Source organism: Xyrauchen texanus, chromosome 14 (genome assembly GCF_025860055.1).
Source record: "Xyrauchen texanus isolate HMW12.3.18 chromosome 14, RBS_HiC_50CHRs, whole genome shotgun sequence".
In the NCBI taxonomy this organism is placed as follows: domain Eukaryota; kingdom Metazoa; phylum Chordata; class Actinopteri; order Cypriniformes; family Catostomidae; genus Xyrauchen; species Xyrauchen texanus.
This window is the reverse complement of record NC_068289.1, coordinates 2623155-2648751: the sequence shown is the minus strand read 5'-3', so window position 1 is coordinate 2648751 and position 25597 is coordinate 2623155. Positions and strand designations below refer to the sequence as shown.

The 25597-nt window shown below is 40.2% G+C and overlaps 1 protein-coding gene across 1 annotated transcript; it reads right to left on the bottom strand.

The window, feature by feature from the left end:
* Window positions 1-1465: 1465 nt before the first annotated feature.
* Window positions 1466-24507, bottom strand: epc2 (enhancer of polycomb homolog 2 (Drosophila)). Its single transcript, XM_052142585.1, is given in 15 exon segments — window positions 1466-2289; window positions 4542-4802; window positions 4988-5130; window positions 5347-5468; window positions 6503-6807; window positions 8021-8118; window positions 8120-8161; window positions 11698-11781; window positions 12095-12304; window positions 12422-12551; window positions 13009-13157; window positions 18274-18480; window positions 19958-20103; window positions 22594-22753; window positions 24140-24507. Coding segments are annotated over 15 exon segments (2283 nt in total). The 5' UTR covers window positions 24293-24507; the 3' UTR covers window positions 1466-2216.
* Window positions 24508-25597: the final 1090 nt, after the last annotated feature.

Genomic DNA, 25597 nt, shown 5'->3' with positions numbered 1-25597 from the left:
AGTTTTGCCTTTAAATGGTTTAACTTGGGTCAGATGTTTTGGGTTTCCTTCCTCAAGCTTCTCACAATAAGTTGCTGGAATTTTGTCCCATTCCTCCAGACAGAACTGGTGTAACTGAGTCATGTTTGTAGGTCTCCTTGCTCACACACACCTTTTCTGTTCTGCCCTTAATTGAGGTCACGGCTTTGTGATGCCACTCCAGCACCTTGACTTTATTGTCCTTAAGCCATTTTGCCACAACTTTGGGGGTGTGCTTGGGGTCATTGTCCATTTGGGAGAGCCAATTGCAATAAGCTTTAACTTCCTGCCTGATGTCTTGCTTCAATATATCCACATAATTTTCCTTCCTCATGATGTCATCATCTATTTTGTCAAGTGCACCAGTCCCTCCTGCAGTACCCCCACAACATGATGCACCCCCATACTACATGGCTGGGATGGTGTTCTTTGTCTTGCGTGTCTTTTTCCTCCAAACATAACGACGGTCATTATTGCCAAAAAGTAAAATGTTTGTTTCATCAGACAATTTCTCCAAAAAGGAAGATCTTTGTCCCCATGTGCACATGCAAACTGTAGTCTGGCTTTTTTTTATGGCAGTTTTGGAGCATTAGCTTCTTCCTTCCATGTCGATATAGGACTTGTTTTACTGTGGATCTAGATACTCGTCTACCTGTTTCCTCCAGCATCTTCACAAGGTCCTTTGCTATTGTTCTGGAATTGATTTGCACTTTTCACACCAAACTACATTCATCTCTAGGAGACAGAATGAGTCTCCTTCCTGAGCGGGACGATGGCTGTGTGGTCACATGGTGTTTGTACTTGTGTACTATTGTTAGTACATATGAACGTGGCACCTTCAGGTGTTTGGAAATTGCTCCCAAGGATGAACCAGACTTGTGGAGGTCCACAATTTATTTTTAGGTCTTCGCTGATTTCTTTTGATTTTCCCATGATGCCAAGCAAAGAGGCACTGAGCTTGAAGGTAGGCCTTAAAATACATCCACAGGTACACCTCCGATTAGTCTATCAGAAGCTTATTGCCATATTTCTTAATTAAAAGGGTTCCCTGGAAAGTGATGTGAGGGAAATCAGAGCATGGTCTCATTTCCGTAGTACAGAACTGACGTGACTCATCGAGAAAAGTTTGTTTACCTAGTGTTTCTGACATTTAGGGGAACATGAGGAATCGGTTTCTTCTAGAGGTGAATACTGGTGACAAAACTATGCATTGGTTTGCTTTATGTATAGATTATGTCAAAAGTAATGAATAGTGTCTCTATCAATAGTTAGTTTTTGTTTCCCTAAACTTGCCTTAACATATAAGTAAAACATGCATGTTGAAGATGTCTAAACTAAAACTTTAGATAATTTTAGAGATGGCAGCTGCAAATGGAAACAGTCAATCAAGCCAACCACACACTGGCAGCTGTGGCAATACATTTACTCATTTAGTTTAAAAGGTCATTTGAAAAGGGGACATTTATTTGAAGTATCTGGACTGAGATGGATCAATTTCAGCATTCATAAGCAAGATGCATGACAGTATTTGTGACAATTAGACTTTGAGTTTCACAGCTGGATATGAATGGGTTGCCAGATTGGATATTTTCTGCTAGATTTTTCAAGGATGTTCAACGACGTACATTCAGACGGAGGCCACTCGTCTCCAGAATTAACATTGTATTGTTAAAACCAAGAGAGGAAGGCGAGAAAATAAAACGCTATATAATGCCAACATCTAAAAGAGGGGAAGACAATCACACATTTTCTTAACATGTGAAACCAAACTGAGCTTTCTCCTTCCTATAAAGAAAAAAAAAAGCCCAAAATCATGGTATACTAGCCATGTCCGCATTTTGTGGCCAAAAAATTGGATTTATTTGTACGAGATACAAAAATGTAAACATTGCAAAATAAATAGTTAAAACAAGTGATGCAGGACCTATCTTCATGCTCATGATCCCAACATGAACGGATGCACTTGTCTTGCTTGCATTTCCAAGTGCAAAAGCATGATGATGAAAAATAATCAAATTTCAAGTAACAGAAATGACAGACTAATGATACAAATATACTATTTTACAAGGTAGTGATCATTCCCAATTTTGCAAAATGTACACTTTTAATATTGACAAATTAACTTAATATTTTGATATACTGCTATTGGGTATAAGTCCGTGTAGAAGCGCACAGAGCTCTGTGCGTTTATGGTTGGGCTATGTGACCTCCATGGCTACTGTGGTCTCTGATAAGCCATTGAGAGCCAGTCTCTCTGGTTCGTGGTTCTCCCTGCAAATGAAAAGCAATAAAAACAGTATTGAGAATAACACAATGTTGTCACATGTCATGAGCAAGCACACGTGTGTTAGGATAAACAGATAAATAGTGTTAAAGAAATTGTTCACTAAATTTTTTTTAATTCGGTCATCTCTAACTCACACGTAGGTTGTTCCAAACCAGTGTTTATAACAAGGGATAGGGAATGAAACCTGGTGAAGCTCTGAGGCTTTCATCTCTGTGCTACAAAAAGATTCAAAGCAGCGGAGTACTGAACAGTGCCATCTGCTGGTATTCTTTTGGAAGACATGAATGCAACATTTTCTTAAATGGAGGAACTTTTCCTTTGCATGCATATGACATGTCTTATTTAAGTAGGTCTGTCTGTTTGTTTATTCATCCACACACACACACACACACACACACACACACACACACACACACACACACACACACACAAGACTGTGGCATGATTATTGGTGCCAGACGGGCTGGTTTGAGTATTTCTGTAACTGCTGATCTCCTGGGATTACGCACAACAGTCTCTAGTGTAAAGAGAATGGTGCAACAAATATAAAAAATCCCAGCGAGTGGCGGCTTGTTAATGACAGAGGTCAGAGGAGAATGGCAAGGCTGGTCCAAGCTGACAGTAACACAAATAAACATGCATTACAACAGTACTATGCAGATAAGCATTTCTGAACACACAACACGTCCAACATTGAGGCGGATGGGCTACAGAAGCAGAAGACCCCTCTGGGTACAACTACTGTCAGCTTAAACAGGAAACTGAGGCTGCTGTGGGCACAGACTCACCAAAACTGGACACTAGATGATTGGAAAACAAACTGGTCTGACAAATCTTGATTTCTGCTGAGGTACACAAATGTAGACCCACAGTTTCCTGTTCTTGGCTGACAGAAGGGGAACCCAACGTGATCTTCTGCTGTTGTAGATCTTCCGCCTCAATGTTCAACATGTTTGCGTTTGGAGATGCTTTTCTGCTCACTACAAATGTACAGAGGGGTTATCTGAGTTACTGTAGCCTTTCTGTCAGCTTGAACCAGTCTGGCTATTCTTCTTTGATCTCACTGGATGTTTTTTGTTTTTACACCATTGTGAGTGAAAATCCCAGGACATCAGCAGTTACAGAAATACTCCACCAACAATCTCCTGGGATTTTCCACGCACACAACAGTCTCTAGAATTTACTCCAAATGGTGCCAAAAAAAAAAACATCCAGTTAGCGACAGTTCTGCGGACGGAAACACCTTGTTGATGAGAGAGGTCAATGGAGAATGGCCAGACTGGTTTGAACCGACTAAGTCGATGATAACTCCGATAACCCCTCTGTACAATTGTGGTGAGAAGAATATCATAGATTTAATTCTGAGATGCAGGTTGGCGCTGTTTTGGTGGCACAAGGAGGACCTACACAATATTAGACAGATGGTTTTAATGTTGTGGCTGATCAGTGCGTGTCCCGCACACACACACACACACACCTAGTACCGCTTAAATTTTTTTTGAAGTATAATAACACTACTCATAGTCCAATCCAATCAACCAGACTGTGCTAACTACGACCCATAAACCAAGTCTGGATTTCAACACCCAAAGTGGAGCACGCATGTGATTACACAAATCAAGAGACTTGGTTTGTCATCGACTATGTGAACCTGAAAATACATGCCTCGATATGACGCTTCACTGAAAACCTGGTACATGCTTTTCAGCCTCATTGTCAGAAGTAACATCACCATTTAGGACAGAATGTCCAAGCTCCTCATTTCCATGTAATCAATATGAACGATGATCATAATTGTCAAAGCAGGATTTCCAGAGAAAATCTATTAAAATTTTGGTTGGTTCCTCACACAAAGCCACCATATGTGTTCAGAAGACTTGGAATATTAGTATACAAGACAAATTGACCTTTATGCTTTTATGGTCCCCATCCACTTTTATTTCTTCTCGTTTTTTGCTATACTGAAGAAAGTAATACTGGTTTGGAATGACATAAGAGTAAGTAAATGATGACAGAATATAAATTGAGTAAACTATCCCTTTAAAGCCAGATCATATCAAGTCTGATAAGTATTTTATTTATTTATTTTGTATAAATAAACGAAGGATCAATACAATATTTACAACATTTTGGCAGTACAATAATTCAGGTATTTCTCATTCTAAAAAATGGCTGATAGGGCAAATTCTTTAGTCCTTTTCGGTGTGAATGATTGCTGGCATGTCAGGGTTCAGACCTGGCGATGGCACTGGTAGGGGTGACTTTGGGTACCCGATCCAGACTGCTAGCAACACTGGCCAGTTTTAAGACAGAGGGGGCGCACAGGCGTGCGCTGTGGTGCATGTTGGCCGGAGACACGGCACTCAATGTGCTCAGGTGCCCATGGCCGTGAGGCAGAGACTGAGGCACAGGCAGTTGGGAATTGGATATTAATGATCCCGAGTCACCGCCGCCACCTCCACTCTGTGCAGAACGGTTCAATTTGTCTTGTCTAAAGCTTCCTGCAGGAGACAAAGTTTTCACAAGTCAAATATTCGATCATTCTGGCTTCGGTTTCAATTAACCACTCGATGATGCTGATGTTAGCATACAGGTCTAAATAAAAATACTGAAAAGATTATTTTATCTTCCAATGCCACTGTTCAATTCCTCTTCGAACTGGCGATTTTAGAGGAGTTACACTTGCCTGAATTGGGAAGGATGCCATTGACACTAGCAATCTGGGGCCTGTTTTCATTGTTGGGAGTGTTGACTACAGCAGAGGCAGCAAAATGTGCACTAGCCGAGTCCAGAATCTTAGACATGCAGTCAGACAAGACCGTGTTCTGTGAAAGACACATTTTCATACATCATTCAAGCTGTGTGGATTCTCTAAGCTGTAACTCCCATGAGGTGACCAGTTCAAGCTCTTTTTGGGCTACTGAGATGACTGGATTCTTAATCTCAAGTTAATATCAACATGATCAAAAGTAATACTTATTTGTTTGTGTGTAAAACGTTTTTTCAATAAGACTGAGGTTTTGCCCAAGTGGTGTACTCACAGGAGGGTGTGTGAGAGGTTCTGGTGCTGTTGAGTTCTGCTGGAGTTCTTTTTGCTGTAACTGTTTGTGCATCTGAACCAGCTGTTGCTGATGGGAGTTAAACTGCTCTTCTGTTATCTCACCTGCATGTGCAAAGCAGACACACTTCAAACCAGAACCAAGACACAACAGCTGTTATTGTTCTGATTTTAAACCAAAGACTGTCCCCCAGGTATGACAAAAAGACATCTGAGGCAGCGTCCCATTTTCTCCAATATTTAAGATCTATGCATCACATGTCTTCGTATTTGAGCTCGTTTTAATTGGAAGCATTTGCTGTTTTTATATTGCGTATATGTTTCACGAAGTTCCAAGCAAAAACATGAACTTATAAACTGTTTATTGTGGACTTTTACACACACAACAAAGACAACAAAGATCCCCCATTAGCCTTAACAGACTGTAGGGGCAAGTGCTGTTAGCGAGCACCTATGAAGGCCGGAACGGTACACAAGGGGGTGGGTGGCCAGCACCACGCCCGACCGCCTTTGTCTCCCCAGTGGCGATGTTTACACACCGCACCAGGTACTCATTTTAGGCTGAGTCGACCTAGGGGAGGCCCGGGACCGGTTCAGATAATCGTCACTGGTGTTGGCCATGAGCGGGAATCGAACTCGGGTCACCAGGTTCGCCAGATAATACGGTAGCGCAGCACGCTAACCGCTACACTACCGCTCCCTTCAAGAACACTTCTGATTTATAAGCAAATTAAAAAGCACCTGTTAAGAGTTGATTATATTGCCTATATAAATGGTAAAGTCCAGTTTCTAAGCACACCCATTTGTGTTGGTCAAGTAAGAAGTTGTTTTTAGCACGGAGCATCAAAGTGTGCAGAGATATTTATTATTTAAGCTACTCTAGAGCAAGCATATAGTATATTGTCGATTTATTTTCTCTCTGGATCGCAGACAACATGTATAATATATAATATGTGCCTAAATCTCAACTTGTTCACATAACTTTGATGAACTCTACTAACAAATTCACAAATAACATAATTTTTGTTTATTAATGAAATTCGCCACTACACCGAGCCTACAGCACATGTTCAAAGCAGTATAAACCAGCCTTTACAGAACAATGAATCCTGTTCAAGACTGCAACACAGACGCCTCACCTGACACACGGTTACAAAGACGCGTCCCTCCACCTTTTTCCAGCTGCCGAGTCACTTTCTTGTCCTCCCCTCTTAAGTTAACCTGTTGCAGCCGAGGGCGGAAAAACTTCCACCTGCGGGCCTGAATGTCACTCAGGAGCTGAGTTAGTGGGAATTGAGAGTTTGATTTGGGGACGGCGTGAGAGTTTGTGTTTGTATGAACGGGGAGGTCAGGCACAATAGAGTCAGAGGGGGGATAAAACATGTCAGGGTCCAGGTGTCTGAGGGCCCGGTCCAGATCCGAGGAGGTGCGATCCAAAAGAAACCTGATGGAATACAACAAAGATAACTTTCAGAGAGGGAGTTCAAAGAGATGTAGTACCTACAATCAGCGACCTTTAGCACTGATAATACGGCTTTAAAAACAAAAAGGACAACATTTTCACTAACTGAAAAATAACCACTCACATTTTTTGGAAAAACTGAAACTAAAAAATATTTGTATGATTCCAAAACTATATAAACTAAGAATGAGCACAAATAAAATGTTTGTGTTCCACAGACAGTATAGAGTGGCAAGAAAAAGTATGTGAACCCTTTGGAACTACCTGCATTCATGTAATCATTTGATTATCAAATTTGAATCAAAATGATTTCATCCAAGTTACAATAATGAATAAAAACACAATCGGTTAGGAAATGGTTACCACAATGGTTCAGGAGTTGCAAACCTGGCATCCAATTAATAAAACGAGATTGGAGGTGTGGGTTAGAGCTACTTTGACTTATAAAAAGCACTCAAACATTTTGAGTTTGCTATTCACAAGCAGCGTCTGCTGACGTTGACCATGCCTTGCAAAAACAATGATCTCAGTAGACCTACGCTCAAGATTTGATGTTTGCATAAACCTGGAAAGGGTTACAAAATCTCAAAGAGCTTAGATATTCATCTGTCCACAGTTAGACGATTTAGTACTATAGGTACTCTCCCTAGAAGTGGCCGTCCTGCCAAGATGACTCATAGGGCACACCGTAGAATGCTCAATGAGGTAAAGAACCACCCCAGAGTGACGGCTAAAGACTTAAAGGAATCATCAGGACTGGTTAACCTCTCTGTTCATGAGTCAACTATACAGAAAATATTAAACAGGCATGGTGTCCATGGCAAGTTTTCAGAGAGCGAAAATGATGCAGCCAGACTTTGACTGAGAAACAGATCTGTCATGCTGAAGATATTCAGCCAAGGTAGTGACCGCTTTCTCTTTTTCTTGTCATAGTGTTTGTGTTGTTTGGATTAATAGGTACAGATGGCTATAACATTTTAAAATGAGCAGATATTTTGCAGCACCCCTAGGTGGTCCTGGCAGCATCCAGTTTGGGAACCACTGATAACAACTTTTCTACTTTAAAGTAAAAATCAGGATGGCGATAAACTAGTTCCATGTGTTCTCATAAGAGCGACTAAATCACTACAGAAAATATTTTTTACGAACGTTTAAAAGGGTGCATGAGAAACTGAAATGGAAGAAAAACATGTACCTGCCACCTCTGCCCACCCTCCCACGAGCCACTGCAACACAGCGTCTGGGCACAGAGAGGGCGGTGAGACAGCTCCGCTGCCATAGCTGCTCCTGGCCAGTCTGATGCCAGTGAGCGAGAGCAGCTCTGGTCCACCAGTGGCTAAGGACACAAAACAAACATTTAGCATAACACTAGAAAAGCAAATTACCAATGCAATACAGAGAAAAATAATAAGCTGCTCCATCACTTTTGAAGTATAAAACAAAAAAGCATCCACGTCACTTTCATAATTAATACACACACACAAACACACACACACACACACGAGTGAACATAGATTATAGAGCAAATGTCACTAAACAAACAGCAGCAGCACAAGGTAGAAGGTAGCCCAATTTAATAACTACTAAACAGTACTAGGAAATTCCACAGGGTCTGTGCAAAGGGCAAAGCCATCAAAGACAAAGATATGGGAATAGGAGCACTTGATGACCATCAGTTTTCATCAAGGATCTTTTGAGCAGGTATTTCGTAAGCTAATTAGGAGTATTCAACCCCATTAAATCATAGACAAATGTTTATCACTGAGGTCACTCTCTTAAATATCAAACATGTCCTAATTGATTAATGAAAACTGAGATGAACAGAGCAATGCTGATTAGGCATGCATACTGGCGCTAGGTGATATATTTAACATTTATACAATATTCATGATCAATTAAGCAACTTTGTGAAAATTAGTGATTTTAATGAGCTGTTTGCTAGTGGATCTAGTTTTGCACCCTTCTCCCAGTCTCACAACTTGCGAATAGAGATTTCAGATGGAGATTATGATTTATTTCTATTAAACTGCCCGTTTCAATGGATCGGTTCAAAGACTAATTCGATGATTTGCTTGAATCATCACTGCTAACTGTTTAAGGAAGTCCTTGCATGGCATGTTACATGTTTTAGCAAAAAATATGTAGGTAAATATTAGGGATGGTTAACTAATTGTCCAACAACTGACTAGTTGATTAGTGGGGTCGACTACCATCCATCCATCCATCTTCAACCGCTTATCCGAAGTCGGGTCACGGGGGCAGCTGCTCCAGCAGGGGGCCCCAAACTTCCCTATCCCGAGCCACATTAACCAGCTCTGACTGGGCGACCCCGAGGCGTCCCAGGCCAGTGTGGAGATGTAATCTCTCCACCTAATCCTGGGTCTTCCCCGAGGCCTCCTCACAGCTGGATGTGCCTGAAACACCTCCCTAGGGAGGCGGCCAGCAGGCTTCCTTACCAGATGCCCAAACCACCTCAACTGACTCCTTTAGACGCAAAGGATCAGCGGCTCTACTCCGAGCTCCTCACCCTATCTCTAAGGGAGAAGCCCGCCACCCTTCTGAGGAAGCCCATTTTGGCCGCTTGTACTCGTGACGCTTGTACTTGGGTCGACTACTAACATGAATATTTTTAGTGGGAGATGCATTTCTCAAATGAATTACAAAATGCAACTTCTTTGAGAGCGTTTTTGCATGATAACTTGCTGTGCTTGACAGAAGTTTCCCCTCTTTACATGGTTAGTTCATTTAATAATGAAAATTTGCATCATTTACTCACTTTCATACCATCCCAGATGTGTATGACTTTCATTATTCTGCAGAACACAAAGATTTTTAGAATAATATCTCAGCTCTGTTGGACCACACAATTCAAGTGAATGGTGATCAGGCCTTTGAAGCTACAAAAAGCAGATATAGTCAGCATTAACAGAATCCCTCAGACTCCAGTGGTTTAATTAGTGTTTTCTGAAGCAATCCAGTTGGATTTGGGTGAGAACAGACCAAAATAGAATTCCGTTTTCAATGTATATCTTCCCATTGCGGTCTCCTTGGCGATCATGATTTCAAGCTTGATTACACTTCCTATAGCGCCCTCTAGAGCTTTTGTGCATATGTCAAGCACTAGGAAGTGTAATTGAGATTGAAATTATGATTGTGCCTAGAGAATGCAATGGCAAGGTGTATAGTGTTATATTTTTGTCTGTTCTCACCCAAAACCAACTGGATCACTTCAGAAGACATTAAACAAACCATTGGAGACTTATGGATTACTTTTATGTTGACTTAATCTCCTTTTTGAAGCCTCAAAGGCCTGATCACCATTCACTCGCCGTTGTATGGACCAACAGAGATGAGGTCATCTTCTAAAAATCTGTATAAAAAAAATTAAAAAAGATTTAAACTGCTTGATGTTGTGAATAGGGATGTGCGGAACGTCTAATTTCACTGACGTTTAATGTAAATTTTGGAGTCGACTAGTCTAAAAAGAAAGAAACCCTCAGAAAAGTCAAAAACATTGATTTTAGTATTTTCAATGGGTCACTTAAAAACAAGCAATCCATTGAAAATATTTCCAACAACCAAATCAGACACTAAATTCAGCTGAAATGGGGACATTTATCTGCAATGTGCTTGACTTGGCTACATTAAACACAGTACATGACATGGATTTAATGAATCAACGTTAGCGAAAACAGGCATAATTATTGAAAACCATTGAGTAAATAGTGTAGGACCAATAGAGCAACCCTAATAGCCTGTTCTAAATAGAAATCGACAAGGAGCTTAACATATTAAAACAGTCAGGACATTGTTAAAAATAATTCACAGGTAAGCAAAATAAATGCGCTGAAAACGGGTGTGTATTTTACAACGTGCATTAGCCTATGATCTAATATGACAGCTGTTCGGTTAAGACCATTAAACAATAACACGATGTAAAGAAAATAGCAAGGATTGAAAGAAAAATAGGCCTGAGTAATGTACAATAAACCTTACGTATCGTTCTAAACATGACGTGCACACAGAATAAACAGGTTTAACCATAGATGCACTTGGCACATCGTTGAAAATACAAACAAAATTTACATCAACATGGTAGGAAGACCGGACCTGACACACCTGTGGCGATCATCCTGCACTTGAAAAAGCCAGCTCGGTGGGAAAATAACTTTTAAGCACTCACAGATTTGAAGACTCAAATGTGAAAACATCCATAGCGACTTTGCAACATTTTAGAAATCCACTTCCCGCACTTTCCTTGTTGCATTATGCATCCAAAGCGACTTACAGAGCCCTTATTACAGGGACAACCCCCCCAGAGCAACCTGGAGTTAAGTGCCTTGCTCAAGGACACAATGGTGGTGACTGTGGGGGTTGAACCAGCAACCTTCTGCTTACCAGTTATGTGCTTTAGCCCACTACGCCACCACCACACCACAGTCACACAGCACAGTCTTGTGCAATAAGTTTTTTGTTGAATATCTGTTTGTTACTTTGTTAAAGTGCTGCTCTTAAATCCATTTATCCCTCTAAAACATGTCTGATCGGGGTCACGTGAACATAACTGAGCCTAATTACACATTATCCTTAACACAGACTAGTCAGTCAACAACCGACCGACTAGTCAAATATGAATATTGGTAGCAATGCACATCCATAGTGTGTGTAATATATATATATATATATATCAGTTTATTACTATGTGTTATATTGGGGCAAATAAATATTGAATAATCCTGCATTCATTGAATGCATATCAAGATATAGATTTTACTGAATATTGTCTAAGGGTTGTAAAATATGACATATGACTGACACAGTTACAGATGCTCTGATGTACAGCCAGTGCTGATATTCAATAGTAAAACTCACAGCATGGTAACTGCAGCCTGCCTTCCGTCTGAAGGCAAAGATGCCATCTGGATCATTCTCTTCATCCGGCTCTGAAGCTGGAGACTTGGGTAGAGAATGAAAAAAACAAAAACAAATTGGTAACGCTTTACAATAAGGTTACATTTGTTAACATTAGTTACTGCACTATGAACTAACAATAAACAACTCTTGTTTATTAACTAACATTAACAAATATGACCATATTATGTAATAAATATATTGTTCATGATACCTAATGCATTAACTAATGGAGCAACTCAATTTAAACATTATCAGAAATTTGCTATCATTAGATTTAGAGGTTTTACTTGAAGACATGATTATGGCACACAGCATCAACCACTAAGTGTAGCTAAACATTGAGCTGCGTACTGACCAGTGGGTAATCTTCCTCTCCAGAGCTGTGGAAGTCGTACTGTTTAATGTCTGCCTTGTTGATGATCTGCTGCCTCTCTAGCCAACCAGGCTGCCGCAATAAATCGAGTTTGGGCCTCTTGTTGTACTTCTTATGAGACCGCACAAAGTCAAAGTGGGGCTCAGTCTTGATTGTGAAGGGATGCAGGTGTTTGGGCCCAGATTTGTGGGACTGAAACAAACACAGAGGAATTGCTTTTATAATGATCAATGATCACATTTTGATTTCTGGTATACCACTGACAACGTGCTTTCATATGCCCCATTTCCCAACTGCTGTTGTCTTTACCTTAAATTTGCTCTCTGTCTTGTGCCGACTGCCGTTTGGTAGGGATATCGGTGCAGGGTAAATTGTTTTCTCTGCCAGAGGTACAGTTACTTCATTAAGAATGTCTCCAGAGAAGTCTCCGATTTGATACCTAAAATAAACAAAACATGAGGAAACAAATAAAAGGTATAAACCAAGATATTTCAAGCTAAGTGAGATGTGAAAACCAGCAATGAGAGGGAAATCAATCACTAAGTAAAACATTAAGATGTTCCAACACAAATGTATTAAGTGCATTTAACAGCACATTCTCAAATCAGCTTAACCTCTTGTGAACAAACTATTTTAGTCTAGGCGGTGAGAGGTACTCAGCCTAAAATGAGTACCTGGTGCGTTGTGTAAAAACATCGCCACTGGGGAGACAAAGGCGGTCGGGTGTGGTGCTGGCCACCCACCCCCACGTGTACCGTTCTGGCCTTCATAGGTGCTCGCTAACAGCACTTGCCCCTACAGTCTGTAAAGGCTAAATGGGGGATCTTTGTCTTTGTTTTTGTGTTATGTAAGCATAATGAGAGTTGGGGAAGGCGCGTGCGTGTGTGTGTGCACACCTTTTCTCAACCACCTCCAGTGTCAGATGCAGCAGCTCTCGTTTGCTCTTCTCTCTCTTCTTGATCATCTCCAGGATGCTCATTGTTCGGCTGAACTCTCTCCTCAGCTTCAGCATCTTCTCATAAGACGCCTCGTCATTCTTACGATTCTACAGAGAGAACAGATTGTTCCTGTGAAGTAGGTGTGAATTATATTTCCAACACACTTCTATTGAGGTGAAGATATGATCTTTTCACAGAATGCTGTAATGCACTCTACAGTTAAAAAAATTTATCAGAAAGCTCAAGACTATTGATAGGCTGATTAATTATTATATGGTGTTTCTTTGCAAGATTAGCCATTTTAACCACATGGCTGATTAGCAGTAGCATTAGCTATTAGGGATGTATGTTTGACATTTTGCCACCACAATAAACAAAATAAGGGGATAGCACCAGTTTCAGGACTCTATACAGTGCATGTGTTAAACTCGCATTTGCGAGTAAAAATTACAGCATGCGAATGGGGAAAATTATTAGAGAGCTGATCTAAAACCCAAAGTTATAACGTATTACTCCCTAATGCATCTTGCCTTGTAAAGCATGTATTTTTAAAAGAGGACTACTAGTAATTTTTGCATTAAACGCACCGTTTTGCTTCACTCTCACACAAGCGCTTTCCCTCTTTCATGCCCAAGCAGAGACTGACAGAGAAGCGGCATTCTCCTGCAAGAGCTGAATTCTATAGAAAACACTGTCCCACATAAAGATGGTTAAAGCAGAGTTTCTTGTTTATCAGTCAAAATGACTGACAGTGTTTTGAATAATGACAAATGTCTAAACCTTGCAATCACAAGTTAGATTCTGAGAAAAATCGCCAGTCAAATAAAAATGGGAAATACCAGTAGGGACGCTCTGATCGATCGTCCACCGATCAGTATCAGCCGATATTCCTGTTCTATGACTCGATCGGTGATCAGTAATTTGGCCGATCGCATAAACTGATCGCTCATGACGCAGAACGACATCAGCAGCACTGTCATGGCATAACGGAGTGTGGGGAATACTGGCATAGTGTTGCAGTGGGAGAGGTATGGCGAATATGAAAAGGGTGTGTACTGTTTCACATGCGACAAGGCAAAGGAAAAACAGTGCAAGCTTATTCAACAACTGACTAGTCAAGTGTCCTTATCGTTCATGGCGGCAGTTTCTCAGTCTGTCAGGCATAGGCATCCCAAGATGTGGTTTATTATTCAAACATCATTATTAAATATCTCCCAATTAAACAGCATTAACATTAGTAGCACATGTAGAGTCCAGAACCATGCGCTCTTTCTCAAAAACGAGACAGTGGTAAGTGAGAATCTGTTACATTGAATGTAGTAATGTCAAGGGGTTTAATAGAGTCTCTAGAAACGCCCCTGCTACCAACCAAAGACTCTTTGCATAACTGTGTGAGGATTAGGTCTGCAACTAATGATTATTTTGATAATCGATTAATCTTAGATTATTTATACGATTAATCAGATAAAATTGAAATTTTATTCAAATAAGATTTTAAAAGAAATGGATATAATAAAAGGGCATAAGGATTTGGTTTGATTTACATTACTGAATTCACAATTCTATACTCACAAAACTTCATCAAGCTCAAAGTTTATTACTTCTTTCAGGACATATGCAAAACAGTTCCTTAACGGTTCAGCAGTTAAACTAAATAAAAAGTGCTCATTAAAGTGTAAAATGATTGATATGGCATGGAGTTGGACACAAATAAATAAATAAATAATAAAATCTGCCCAGCAGAGGGCAACAGTGACACAAGAACAGAAATATTAATAATTTTGCCCATTTGAAAAATACATAATTATGTTATGATACATATGCTTCTGATTACATGTTTCTAAACTATTCTTTAAAAAAAAATTGTGTATGCATAACCGGTACATTAATGTTGATCATAGAATACATTTACAAGTGAAATCAGACATCACATGTGGCATTATCAGGAGGACTTTCAAATATCAGGACCCTTAGAATTATTATACATTATATTCAGCATTATATACAGTTTAATATAGTACAATCATCTATAAATCCTGTGCAAATTCACTCTCACACTGAAGAGACTGAGCTTACATGAGCAGGAGAAAACACTTAAAACCGGCACAGCTTGACTGTTGAGACTTCGGTCTGATATCCATGAAAGCTGCACAATTGATTACATTGAAACTGAAATTGCGGTGTGATGTTGAACAGAGATTCGCTTGTGGTAAGAACAAACGGTTTTGAGAAATATGTAACTGATTTTGAATTCATAACAGGTTTACATTATAAAACATAGAATAGCATTAAAATGAAGGGCTGACAACAAAGATTGTCGACAATTTTCCATTGTCGAATAGCCGTTTGATCTCATTTACCGTAATTTGAGATCATATGAAACTGTAATGATGACACGAGAGAGGAGCACAGTAGCTCGCGCCTGACTGAGGAGAGGGATAAAACATGTCCAGATGCACTCTAAACTTTCCAAACAGCTTCAGGTGATGTAGGTCACAAAACAATGGAATTATAATGGAAAAATGCAAAATAAGGAAACACAGAAGCACTGTCATCGTGAAATAAAGCATAGAGCCGGATCTGGCATTCCACTTAAGCAAAACCTGCATGTCAGAGCATCTTAAAAGCAAACCTGCCGTTATATCTTTAATGCATCCTTTATTAAAGTGCAAATAATTAGGAAGTGCATCATAAGCTAACTAGAAAAATGGCATTTCTCTGTGTGGTCAGCGCCAAGTCTATGAGTCGCGTGAAGGGGAGAGATTGAAACTGCACCCGACTGAGGCACCCTCTAGCGCATATAAATGACTTTCTGATATACAAGTAGAATCATAGAATCATTTTCATAAACATATGATTAAAAAAAACAGCATATAGGGACTACGGATGCATATTCGGATAATTGCATCTTTGTCAGGAAGTTTGTGTGTGTCATAAAATATATGAACACTTTATAACTTTCATGAATAATAACCTTAACATTAAGCATTATTATAACAGATATGCATATAGTTATGAATGTCTTTTATTTAATAGATTTAAATGTTGAACTACTACGGTTACGAATTACCTACTGTATATGTTTGTTAATGGAAGTATAGTGTCATCAACATATTAGTGGATTATGAAGGAGATCAGTCAGTACTGATGTTGTTTAATTCTTTTGTTTATGAATTCTTAAATAATTCTTAATGCCTGCTTGTGTATATGCATGATCTGTTGTGATACAGTCATAAATATTGGGACATCGACAAAATTCTAATCTTTTTGGCTCTATACACCACCACAATGGATTTGAAATGAAACGAACAAGATGTGCTTTAACTGCAGACTTTCAGCTTTAATCTGAGGGTATTTACATCCAAATCAGGTGAACGGTGTAGGAATTACAGTTTGTATATGTACCTCCCACTTTTTAAGGGACCAAAAGTAATGGGACAGATTAACAATCATAAATCAAACTTTCACTTTTTAATATTTGCAAATAGTTGCAAATCCTTTGCAGTCAAGTACAGCCTGAAGTCTGGAACGCATAGACATCACCAGACGCTGGGTTTCATCCCTGGTGATGCTCTGCCAGGCCTCTACTGCAACTGTCTTCAGTTCCTGCTTGTTCTTGGGGCATTTTCCCTTCAGTTTTGTCTTCAGCAAGTGAAATGCATGCTCAGTCGGATTCAGGTCAGGTGATTGACTTGGCCATTGCATAACATTCCACTTCTTTCCCTTGAAAAACTCTTTGGTTTCTTTCGCAGTATGCTTCGGGTTATTGTCCATCTGTACTGTGAAGCACCGTCCAATGAGTTCTGAAGCATTTGGGTGAATATAAGCAGATAATATTGCCCGAAACACTTCAGAATTCATCCTGCTGCTTTTGTCAGCAGTCACATCATCAATAAATACAAGAGAACCAGTTCCATTGGTAGCCATACATGCCCACGCCATGACACTACCACCACCACGCTTCTCTAATGAGGTGGTATGCTTTGGATCATGAGCAGTTCCTTTCCTTCTCCATACTCTTCTCATCACTCTGGTACAAGTTGATCTTTGTCTCATCTGTCCACAGCATGTTGTTCCAGAACTGTGAAGGCTTTTTTAGATGTTGTTTGGCAAACTCTAATCTGGCCTTCCTGTTTTTGAGGCTCACCAATGGTTTGCATCTTGTGGTGAACCCTCTGTATTCACTCTGGTGAAGTCTTCTCTTGATTGTTGACTTTGACACACATACACCTACCTCCTGGAGAGTGTTCTTGATCTGGCCAACTGTTGTGAAGGGTGTTTTCTTCACCAGGAAAAGAATTCTTCGGTCATCCACCACAGTTGTTTTCCGTGGTCTTCCGGCTCTTTTGGTGTTGCTGAGCTCACCGGTGCGTCCTTTCTTTTTAAGAATGTTCCAAACAGTTGATTTGGCCACACCTAATGTTTTTGCTATCTCTCTGATGGGTTTGTTTTGATTTTTCAGCCTAATGATGGCTTGCTTCACTGATAGTGACAGTTCTTTGGATCTCATATTGAGAGTTGACAGCAACAGATTCCTTTAAAGAGCTCCAACTCCGCATATTCCACAATGAGAGTGCTTCTGTATTTACTTATTTGCTATTTTTGTATAATTCCCTTGTACTTTGCGATCTATATAAGCTGAAGCTGTTTGGAAAGTTTAGAGTCCATCTGAACTGTAATTCTTCCTCTGCTCAGTCAGTCGTGTACTGCAGTGCGGCTCTCACTCATCATCATCAGAGTTTAATGTCATCCAATGTTACGTTAAATAAGATCAAACGACTATTCGACAGTGAAAAGTTTTGTTGTTGTTGTCGATAACGTCGACTAATCGTTTCAGCCTTTAACAAAGTAAATTCCATTTCATTCTGCGCTTCATTTCTAAAGACGAATAAATGAGAGAAAATTTAAATTTTTTTTTCGCAGTAGGAATAAAACTAGCGCTCTGTCCCTTTACGAGAGCACATGCATGTTAAACAGACTATGCTGCACGGAGAGAGATGATGATGAGACACATGCATGGAGGGACATGGATTTTCAGTCCTATAGAAAGAATTTGTTGATCACTCATTTTCACCAACATGTAAAAACTAAAAATGTGGGGATTTCGTGCACTGTGAACACGGAATGTGCGTGGATACTTAAAATGTTGCAAAGAAAGTGTCCTTTTTGAATGGTAATGCTGATCGAGAAATGCGTCACATAACGCAGAAGGCACTGGCTTACCTTTCTGGTCTGCATCTTCTCCGTGCGCCGCCTAAAGGCCACGTAAGCGTCGCTGTTGGTGGAGCCATCCCTTTTCTCCTGCTTGATCTGCGGAATGAGCGACGGGCCCCTGCAGTTCTTCCTCTTTCTCACCCAGTAATCATACACTGACTTCAACAAATAGTCATCTTCATTAAGCAGCAGCTTGGCCTCCTGAAAAGTGACCAGCTACAAAACAATAATTGAGAGTTTCAGATGAATGAAAGGGGAACCATAAAGAAAGCTATACTGCCTGGCCAAAAAAAAGAAGTCACATATTCTAATATTTCATTGGACCACCTTTAGCTTTGATTATGGTGTGCATTCGTCGTGCCAATGATTCGACAACTTATGCAACGTCACAAAACGTCTTTCTATCTAGAGTTGCATTAATGTTTGGCCGAGATCTTGTATTGATGACGGGAGACTCGAACCGCTCCGTAAAGTGTTCTCCAACACATCCTAAAGACTTTCACTGGGGTCAGGACTCGGTGGTAGACAATTCATGTATGAAAATTATTCCTTGTGCCCCCTAAACCACTCTTTCACAATTTGAGCCCGATGTATCTTGGCAATGCCATCCTGGAATATGCCCGTGCCGTCAGGGAAGAAGAAAATCCATTGATGGGATAACCTGATCATTCAGTACATTCCGGTAGTCAGCTGACTTCATTTTATTGCCGCATAACGATGCCGAGCCTAGAAATGAACAATATAAGCAACCCCAGATCAAAACTGCCTCCAGAGGCTTGTACAGTGGGCATCATGCATGACAGGTGCATCGCTTCATTCGATTCCCTTCTTACCCTGACACGCCCATTGCTTTGGTATAGGGTAAATCTGGACTTATCAGACCATTTGACCTTTTTCCATTGTTCCACAGTCCAATCTTTATGCTCCCTAGCATATTGAGGTCGTTTTTCCAATTAGCCTCATTAACAAGTGGCTTTCTTGTGGCCACACAGCTGTTTACACCAAATCCTGTAAGTTCTCGTCGTAATGCGTGTGTGGAAACACACTGTCACTATTAAACACAGCTGTGAGCTCTACTGACGATTTTTTACGATGTGAAAGGAGTGGTGGTGGCGTAGTGGGCTAAAGCACATAACTGGTAATCAGAAGGTTGCTGGTTCAATCCCCACAGCCACCACCATTGTGTCCTTGAGTAAGGCACTTAACTCCAGGTTGCTCCGGGAGGATTGTCCCTGTAATAAGTGCTCTGTAAGTCACTTTGGATAAAAGCATCTGCCAAATGCATTAATGTAAATGACTTCAAGCATTTAAGTGATCTCCGATCACGATCATTCAAGATGTTTTCCCGACCACATTTCTTCCATAAAGCCGACAATTCACCACTATCCTTCCATGTTTTAATTATGCGTTCTTAACCCAATTCCAGTGATTTCAGCAATTTCATTAGTTGTTTTCTTGGCTTGATGCAGGCCAATAATTTGGCCCCTCTGAAATACAGTAACATCTTTTCATGGTTGTTTTGAGAAATGAGAAGCTACACACTGCATCAGTTAGGGTTAAAATAATTGTTGCCAGCTGAAACATATTAATCACTGAAAAAATTGGCTCTTAGGTATCTGCATATTTAAATACAAATGGCAAAAAAAACATTTGGCCAGACAATGCATTTGAAACATAATGAGGCTGTTCTTACCTGGTTTGTGCTAGCTTTCTCTAACCGGTCCATCATGGTCTCAAACTGCATTGGTTTGAGCTCCATCTTGCGGTTGAGTCTATTCAGTAAAGTCTCGTCCTCCGAGTCCATATCATAGTCGGGCAGTTCATAATCCAGACCCAGAGCTAGTGCAGAGCAACAGGTACAGGTCAGCTTGAGATATTAACATTGAGCGCATTACATGAATGTTCTTACACAGATTATGTTTAATAAGCCGACAATGCGTGTGGTCGTAAACCTTGTTCCTGTATCTGCGTAAAAGGCTTACAAATAACCCAACCAACATGGGTCGATTTTTGCCCATTATGCCGACTTCCTGGTGTTATTACCGGCTCATTCAATGTACGCACATGTTGAGTGCATACCTCTTCACGGTTTGATGTCAAAATTAGAGAACACAATTATTTCAAATGTCATGTAAATGTGGATTTCTTGCCTTGTAAGATTTTTTAAATAAGCTGATTTTAGACAGCAATTGGTGTGCATGTAAACAGGCTCAATATTGTACATTTAGAAAGCAAAATAGTGGAGAACTCAACAAGCTCAATGGATTTTCCACTGCAAGTTTATCTTCCTATTAAACTTAATGTATACAAATAAGCAATACTACAGACAGTTTAGCAGAGATGGACCACTGGTATTAAAATGAAAGCGAGAAAACGGAAAGCCCAACGGATGTTGCCCAAACAATGTCTCAAAATAATCTCCAGACTAGGGATGGGCGATATCTTATCGTTTGCGATATATCGTTGAAAATTCTCCTCACGATAATAACGATAAGTCTAGTTGATGACGTAGTTTTGTGCGCGCGCGATTCAGTGTGAGCTTGTTGTTAAGCGAGGAGCTACCTCCACGTGGGCCACTTGCAGATGGTGAAAGCAATCCCCTTACGTGGTGGAAGGTACATGAGGTGAATTTCCCTAACATCAGTCGTTTGGTGAAAAAGTACTTGTGCATCCTCACACTAGTACACCCTCAGAGAGGGTGTTCAGCTGCTGGAAATGTAGTGACATGCCAAAGGTCTCTTCTGAAACCAGCTACAGTGAATATGTTGGTCTTCTTGACCAAAAATCTTAAGGTGTGAGCCCTGTTCTCTTTTTGAAAGCTACAGAATCACACTAGTATGTGTGTTATGCAACTTGCACTACCAGACATGTTCATGTCAGCCTCATTTCTATATTTTGCAAGAGTATATCAGTGTTTACAGTTTAATTACACTTTTATTTAAATTTAATTTATTGATTTGTTTTTAATGTATCATCTTGTTTTGCACTATTTTGTAAACTATCTGAAGACATAGTTGGGATCATTACTTTTTGATACAGTGTTTGCACTATTTTTACAATTTGTTCCATGGGACAAGAGTGTTGATAATTTAATTACCTAATTGGTGTTAGCATGTTCCACTTACGTATTATATTTACATTCTAAAAGTGTCTGAACTTCTTTACTTTATCAGGATTTATTTGCTTTGCACTATTTTTCCACCATGAGAGTATAAATAAATAAATTACATTTTAAACTTGTAATTGATTTGAATTATTATTATTGTGTAATTGTTGTTGTGTGACGTTTTTCAGCACAGTCACTGGAACACAACTTAAACATAACATAATCTGATATTTTACAGAAGAAAATAATTTAGCGTCATTTGTATTGTTATCGCAATAAATCCCTGAAATTATCATGATAAATTTTTTAGGCCATATCGCCCTTTATTACTCCAGACCGAGCCGCACAGAAATTACAATAAATAATTTACATATTTGCCTTTGTTTAAAAGTTTCACCATTGTGAAGTCAATGATGTTGGTGTGAAAAGATGGATTTGAGGCTGTATTTCTTGGTATGCTTCATAGGGTCCATGTTGTGAGGTTACATCCAACATTTGGAGACGGTGCCCCCTACGGGTCAAGAAATGTGGAAAGGCTTTTTGGCCATAATTTTGGAACAATATGTCAACGGATTCCTTGTGCTATGAGGACTACAACGATAATATTTTCCCATATCGGCCATGCTGCCTCTATGCCAGAGGTGCCCAAACATTTTACTTTGAAAGGCCAAAAATCAAACTTGCTTGAGGGTCATGGGCCAAAAGTAAATGTTGCATTATATCAAACTGTATTCTATTCAAATATAAAAGTTGCACAGGTTTCCCTCCTTTATGATTTGATAATATAAAAAAATATCACTCCGCAATCTGCTTGACTAATGCAGTGAAGATATGCGTCAACGGCATTTTGTTCCCTTTTAATTTTCTCCTCGTTATTTTAGGCAAGATGGGCCAAATCAAGGTCATACCTGTAACATGCCAACTTTGGGCATCTCTGCTCCACGCCATTCTGAATTTGATTAATAAGTGACATTTGTCGCATACATAGTTGGATTTAAAAGAAAATTGGTATGCCTTTTTTTCAACATCATGTCCTGAGGGTACCCGAGCAGTTTGGAGACAGTGCCCCCTATAGTTCAAAACACGACCCACACTTGTGTGCTGACTCTAAACTCGGGATGTACGCACTTGATAATAATAATAAAACACCAATGTAATGCGAACATATGCAAGTATCCTGTTGTGATTGTTCTGAGGTATGTAGATCATAGAGAGCCACTCACGCTGGATGTGGATGAGCTGTTTGGGGATGCGGAACTCTCCTTTGTAAAGGCGGTCATAGTAGTTGATGTTACTCTCTGCCTCTGGCACAGGAATGACCATGCTTTCCTTCTTTTCCCTGAACACCTGCTGGGCGGAGATGGCCCTCTGGAGATGATGCTCCTGAAACACAGAGTGAGAGAGAGAGCTCGATTACCTTCTGCAAACAAGATGTGCGTACCACCAACATTTCTGGTCACATGAAAGTTTCACCATGTCAGGTTTTGATACCTAGTGCCATGTCTAGCACACCATGTTTCCACACTGCAATGTGCTAGTAAGTAAAACAAGATAGTTAAGCTGGACTCAGCGATAAAAAGTTAAACACACACAGACGGAAATCCAGAAAGGACAACTTCTAATGCAGCTGAGAACAGCTATGTGATGAAACTCACTGCAAGGGCTTACAACCCTCACAAGCATACAAATTATCTCGGCACTACGTTCTGCAATTCACTTTTTTTTTCCCGTGAGACAGCAGTTACAGTAGTTTGCTCAATAATAGAAAGGTGAGCAGTTCATTATAAGCCAGATGAGGTGAGCAAATCCAATCTGCACTGGTCAACAGTGCAAATCATAACATTTATTTAATACTAATGTTTACCTCAAGTACCATTATATTAAAAGTTTGAAAAAGATTTGCTTTACTATACTACTATATGACCAGGTTGTACACCTTCACATAACAGTTCTGTTTTAATAGAAACTCACTTCACTTACTATCAAATGACATCAGGGTGAATCAAATGTGGGAATACATTAATTGCATAATGATCTGTTGCTGGAGTTGAAGACTGAAGACAGAAAGCCATGACAGGTGAAAGGTAAGTGAACATAATGACAACTAGGATATTTAATAATACAAAATAACAATACAGCTATCATCATTAAAATGTAATTAATCATGACAACATCAGGGTGTGGTTTGCTTTATACTGTGCCTTGAGGAGCCAGTAAATCCATGGTACTTGTATAATTTGGTACTGAATTATATTCTATGTAGCATGGCATTTACGAGTAACCCTAAGGTAAGGGACAAAGTATAAAAGGTTACCAAATGTACAAAAAGCTATGGTAGTACCATGGTAATTTTTGTAGATGCAGAAGGCTTTAAATTATGGGACAGTGGAATCTAACACCAGGACTATTGTAGAAACTAAACAGACTCGGCTTTCCAGAAGCATGACGTTCAATCATGTATTCCAGACGTAAAGTACGTTAATCTCGAACGCATCTGCGCAAACACCCTGACGTCCATGCGCACCCACCACAAGCAAACATCTCACGTAAATACCTCAAGACACGCCACTAATGTAAAAACTGTCCCACCATTACGCAATTTTCGTTATGTTTCAACGTAACCTGGAGCCTCTCTACGCCATTTACGGACTCCTTTGAACAGTGAATACGCTTACGTAGCGAATCGTGCGTAAACGCAACGTGAATACCAACACCCTGCTATGCAGCTGAACCCCGTGAAAACATCTACATTTTAAATTATCCACATACCGATTCCTCCTCCTTTTCCATCCCGGTTGGCATTTGCGGGACCGCTCGGTTGATGGACACGCAGTCGGTGAGGTCCGGGAGGTCTTTATTGCGGTAAATCGGCAGCGGTTTGGCGGCGTCTAGCGCTCGCGCGCGGAACGAGAGTTTACTCATTGTTTTCAGCGATCACAAACACACTAAACACGGATCATTCGGTACAAATACACACACGAGCCGACGGTTCTCTCCGCGGCCACGCTCAATCACGTCCCTTCAATCGGAATCCGGCGGTTAAAGCCATCTCTGAGCGAGTTTTGGAGGATTTTCACGAGCTTTTTTTTCTCGGATGGTGTGAAAACATGGCGGACATGATCCCTACAGCACACGCGACACACTGCCAAAAAGCTTGAGCGTGGACGCGCGTGTGCGGCTGCGCGCGCACCTCATACAACACCCGTGCACACGATATTACGAAAGCACGGGCACGAGACGAGAGATCACATAAGTGCATCAGGGGAGAGCTGTCCGGCTCATATGCATTATTACTGGACCGTCCATACATCATGTCCAGCTTCTTAGACGTGCCATAAAGTCGAAGATGGCCTTAAATGTTCATCCTCCAGAGATGATAATGTTATTCTCACATACACTGATGGAGGGAATTTGACTTTTAAAGGAGTTTAATTTTTGCTCACAGCACCAGACACGTCAAATTTGCCAAAATACACTAATTTACATTGTCAAATGCTGTCTGGCAGCAGTGCAATGCATACAATAATTCAGATATGGGTCAGGAGCTTAAGCTAATGTTCACATTAACCACTAGAATGGTCAAACATTACATTTGGGGGGGGGTCAATAACATATGTTGGAGGGGCGTGTCTTCAGTTCCAGAACAGGTTAGTTCACCCCAGCACCCCCTAGAACCGGCCCTGCAGTCACATATTAAATGCTCTCAAGGACATGTTGCTCCTCAGACAGGCCTAACTTTTTTTACTGAAACCAAACACGAGGGAGCTCAGGGACGCATACGTGATCTAGAATTTGGTTCGGAGCTGTCTGTATGTCAAAAACAGCTTTAAATTCATTTTGCAATTCCGTTCTGTGAAACTATTGATGCAGAAATTACTTGACCTTTAAAATTCAATTTGCACTGAAAGTAGTAAGGTGAGTGCAATACAGTCTCTGGTCCAATCAGGCCCTGTCCCAAATGGCAACAGCTCTTAATATCCAGTGAATCTAGTTTTAGCTCAGTTTCATAAAATGCTTTCAAAATTTTGTAAACATCTCACGGTGGTCTGGAAAATGTTTGGTTTTAGTTATTGGTCCAACTATTAACCATGGCCCCCCCTTGACAGAGGGTTCATTTGTTATAAATATATTTTGCTACTCATCACTAGACCCAGATGGACTCTGATGACCTTTCTGTGGAACGGATATAAACATGGTAAAATGTATTAAAGGAGCCAAATATACAAA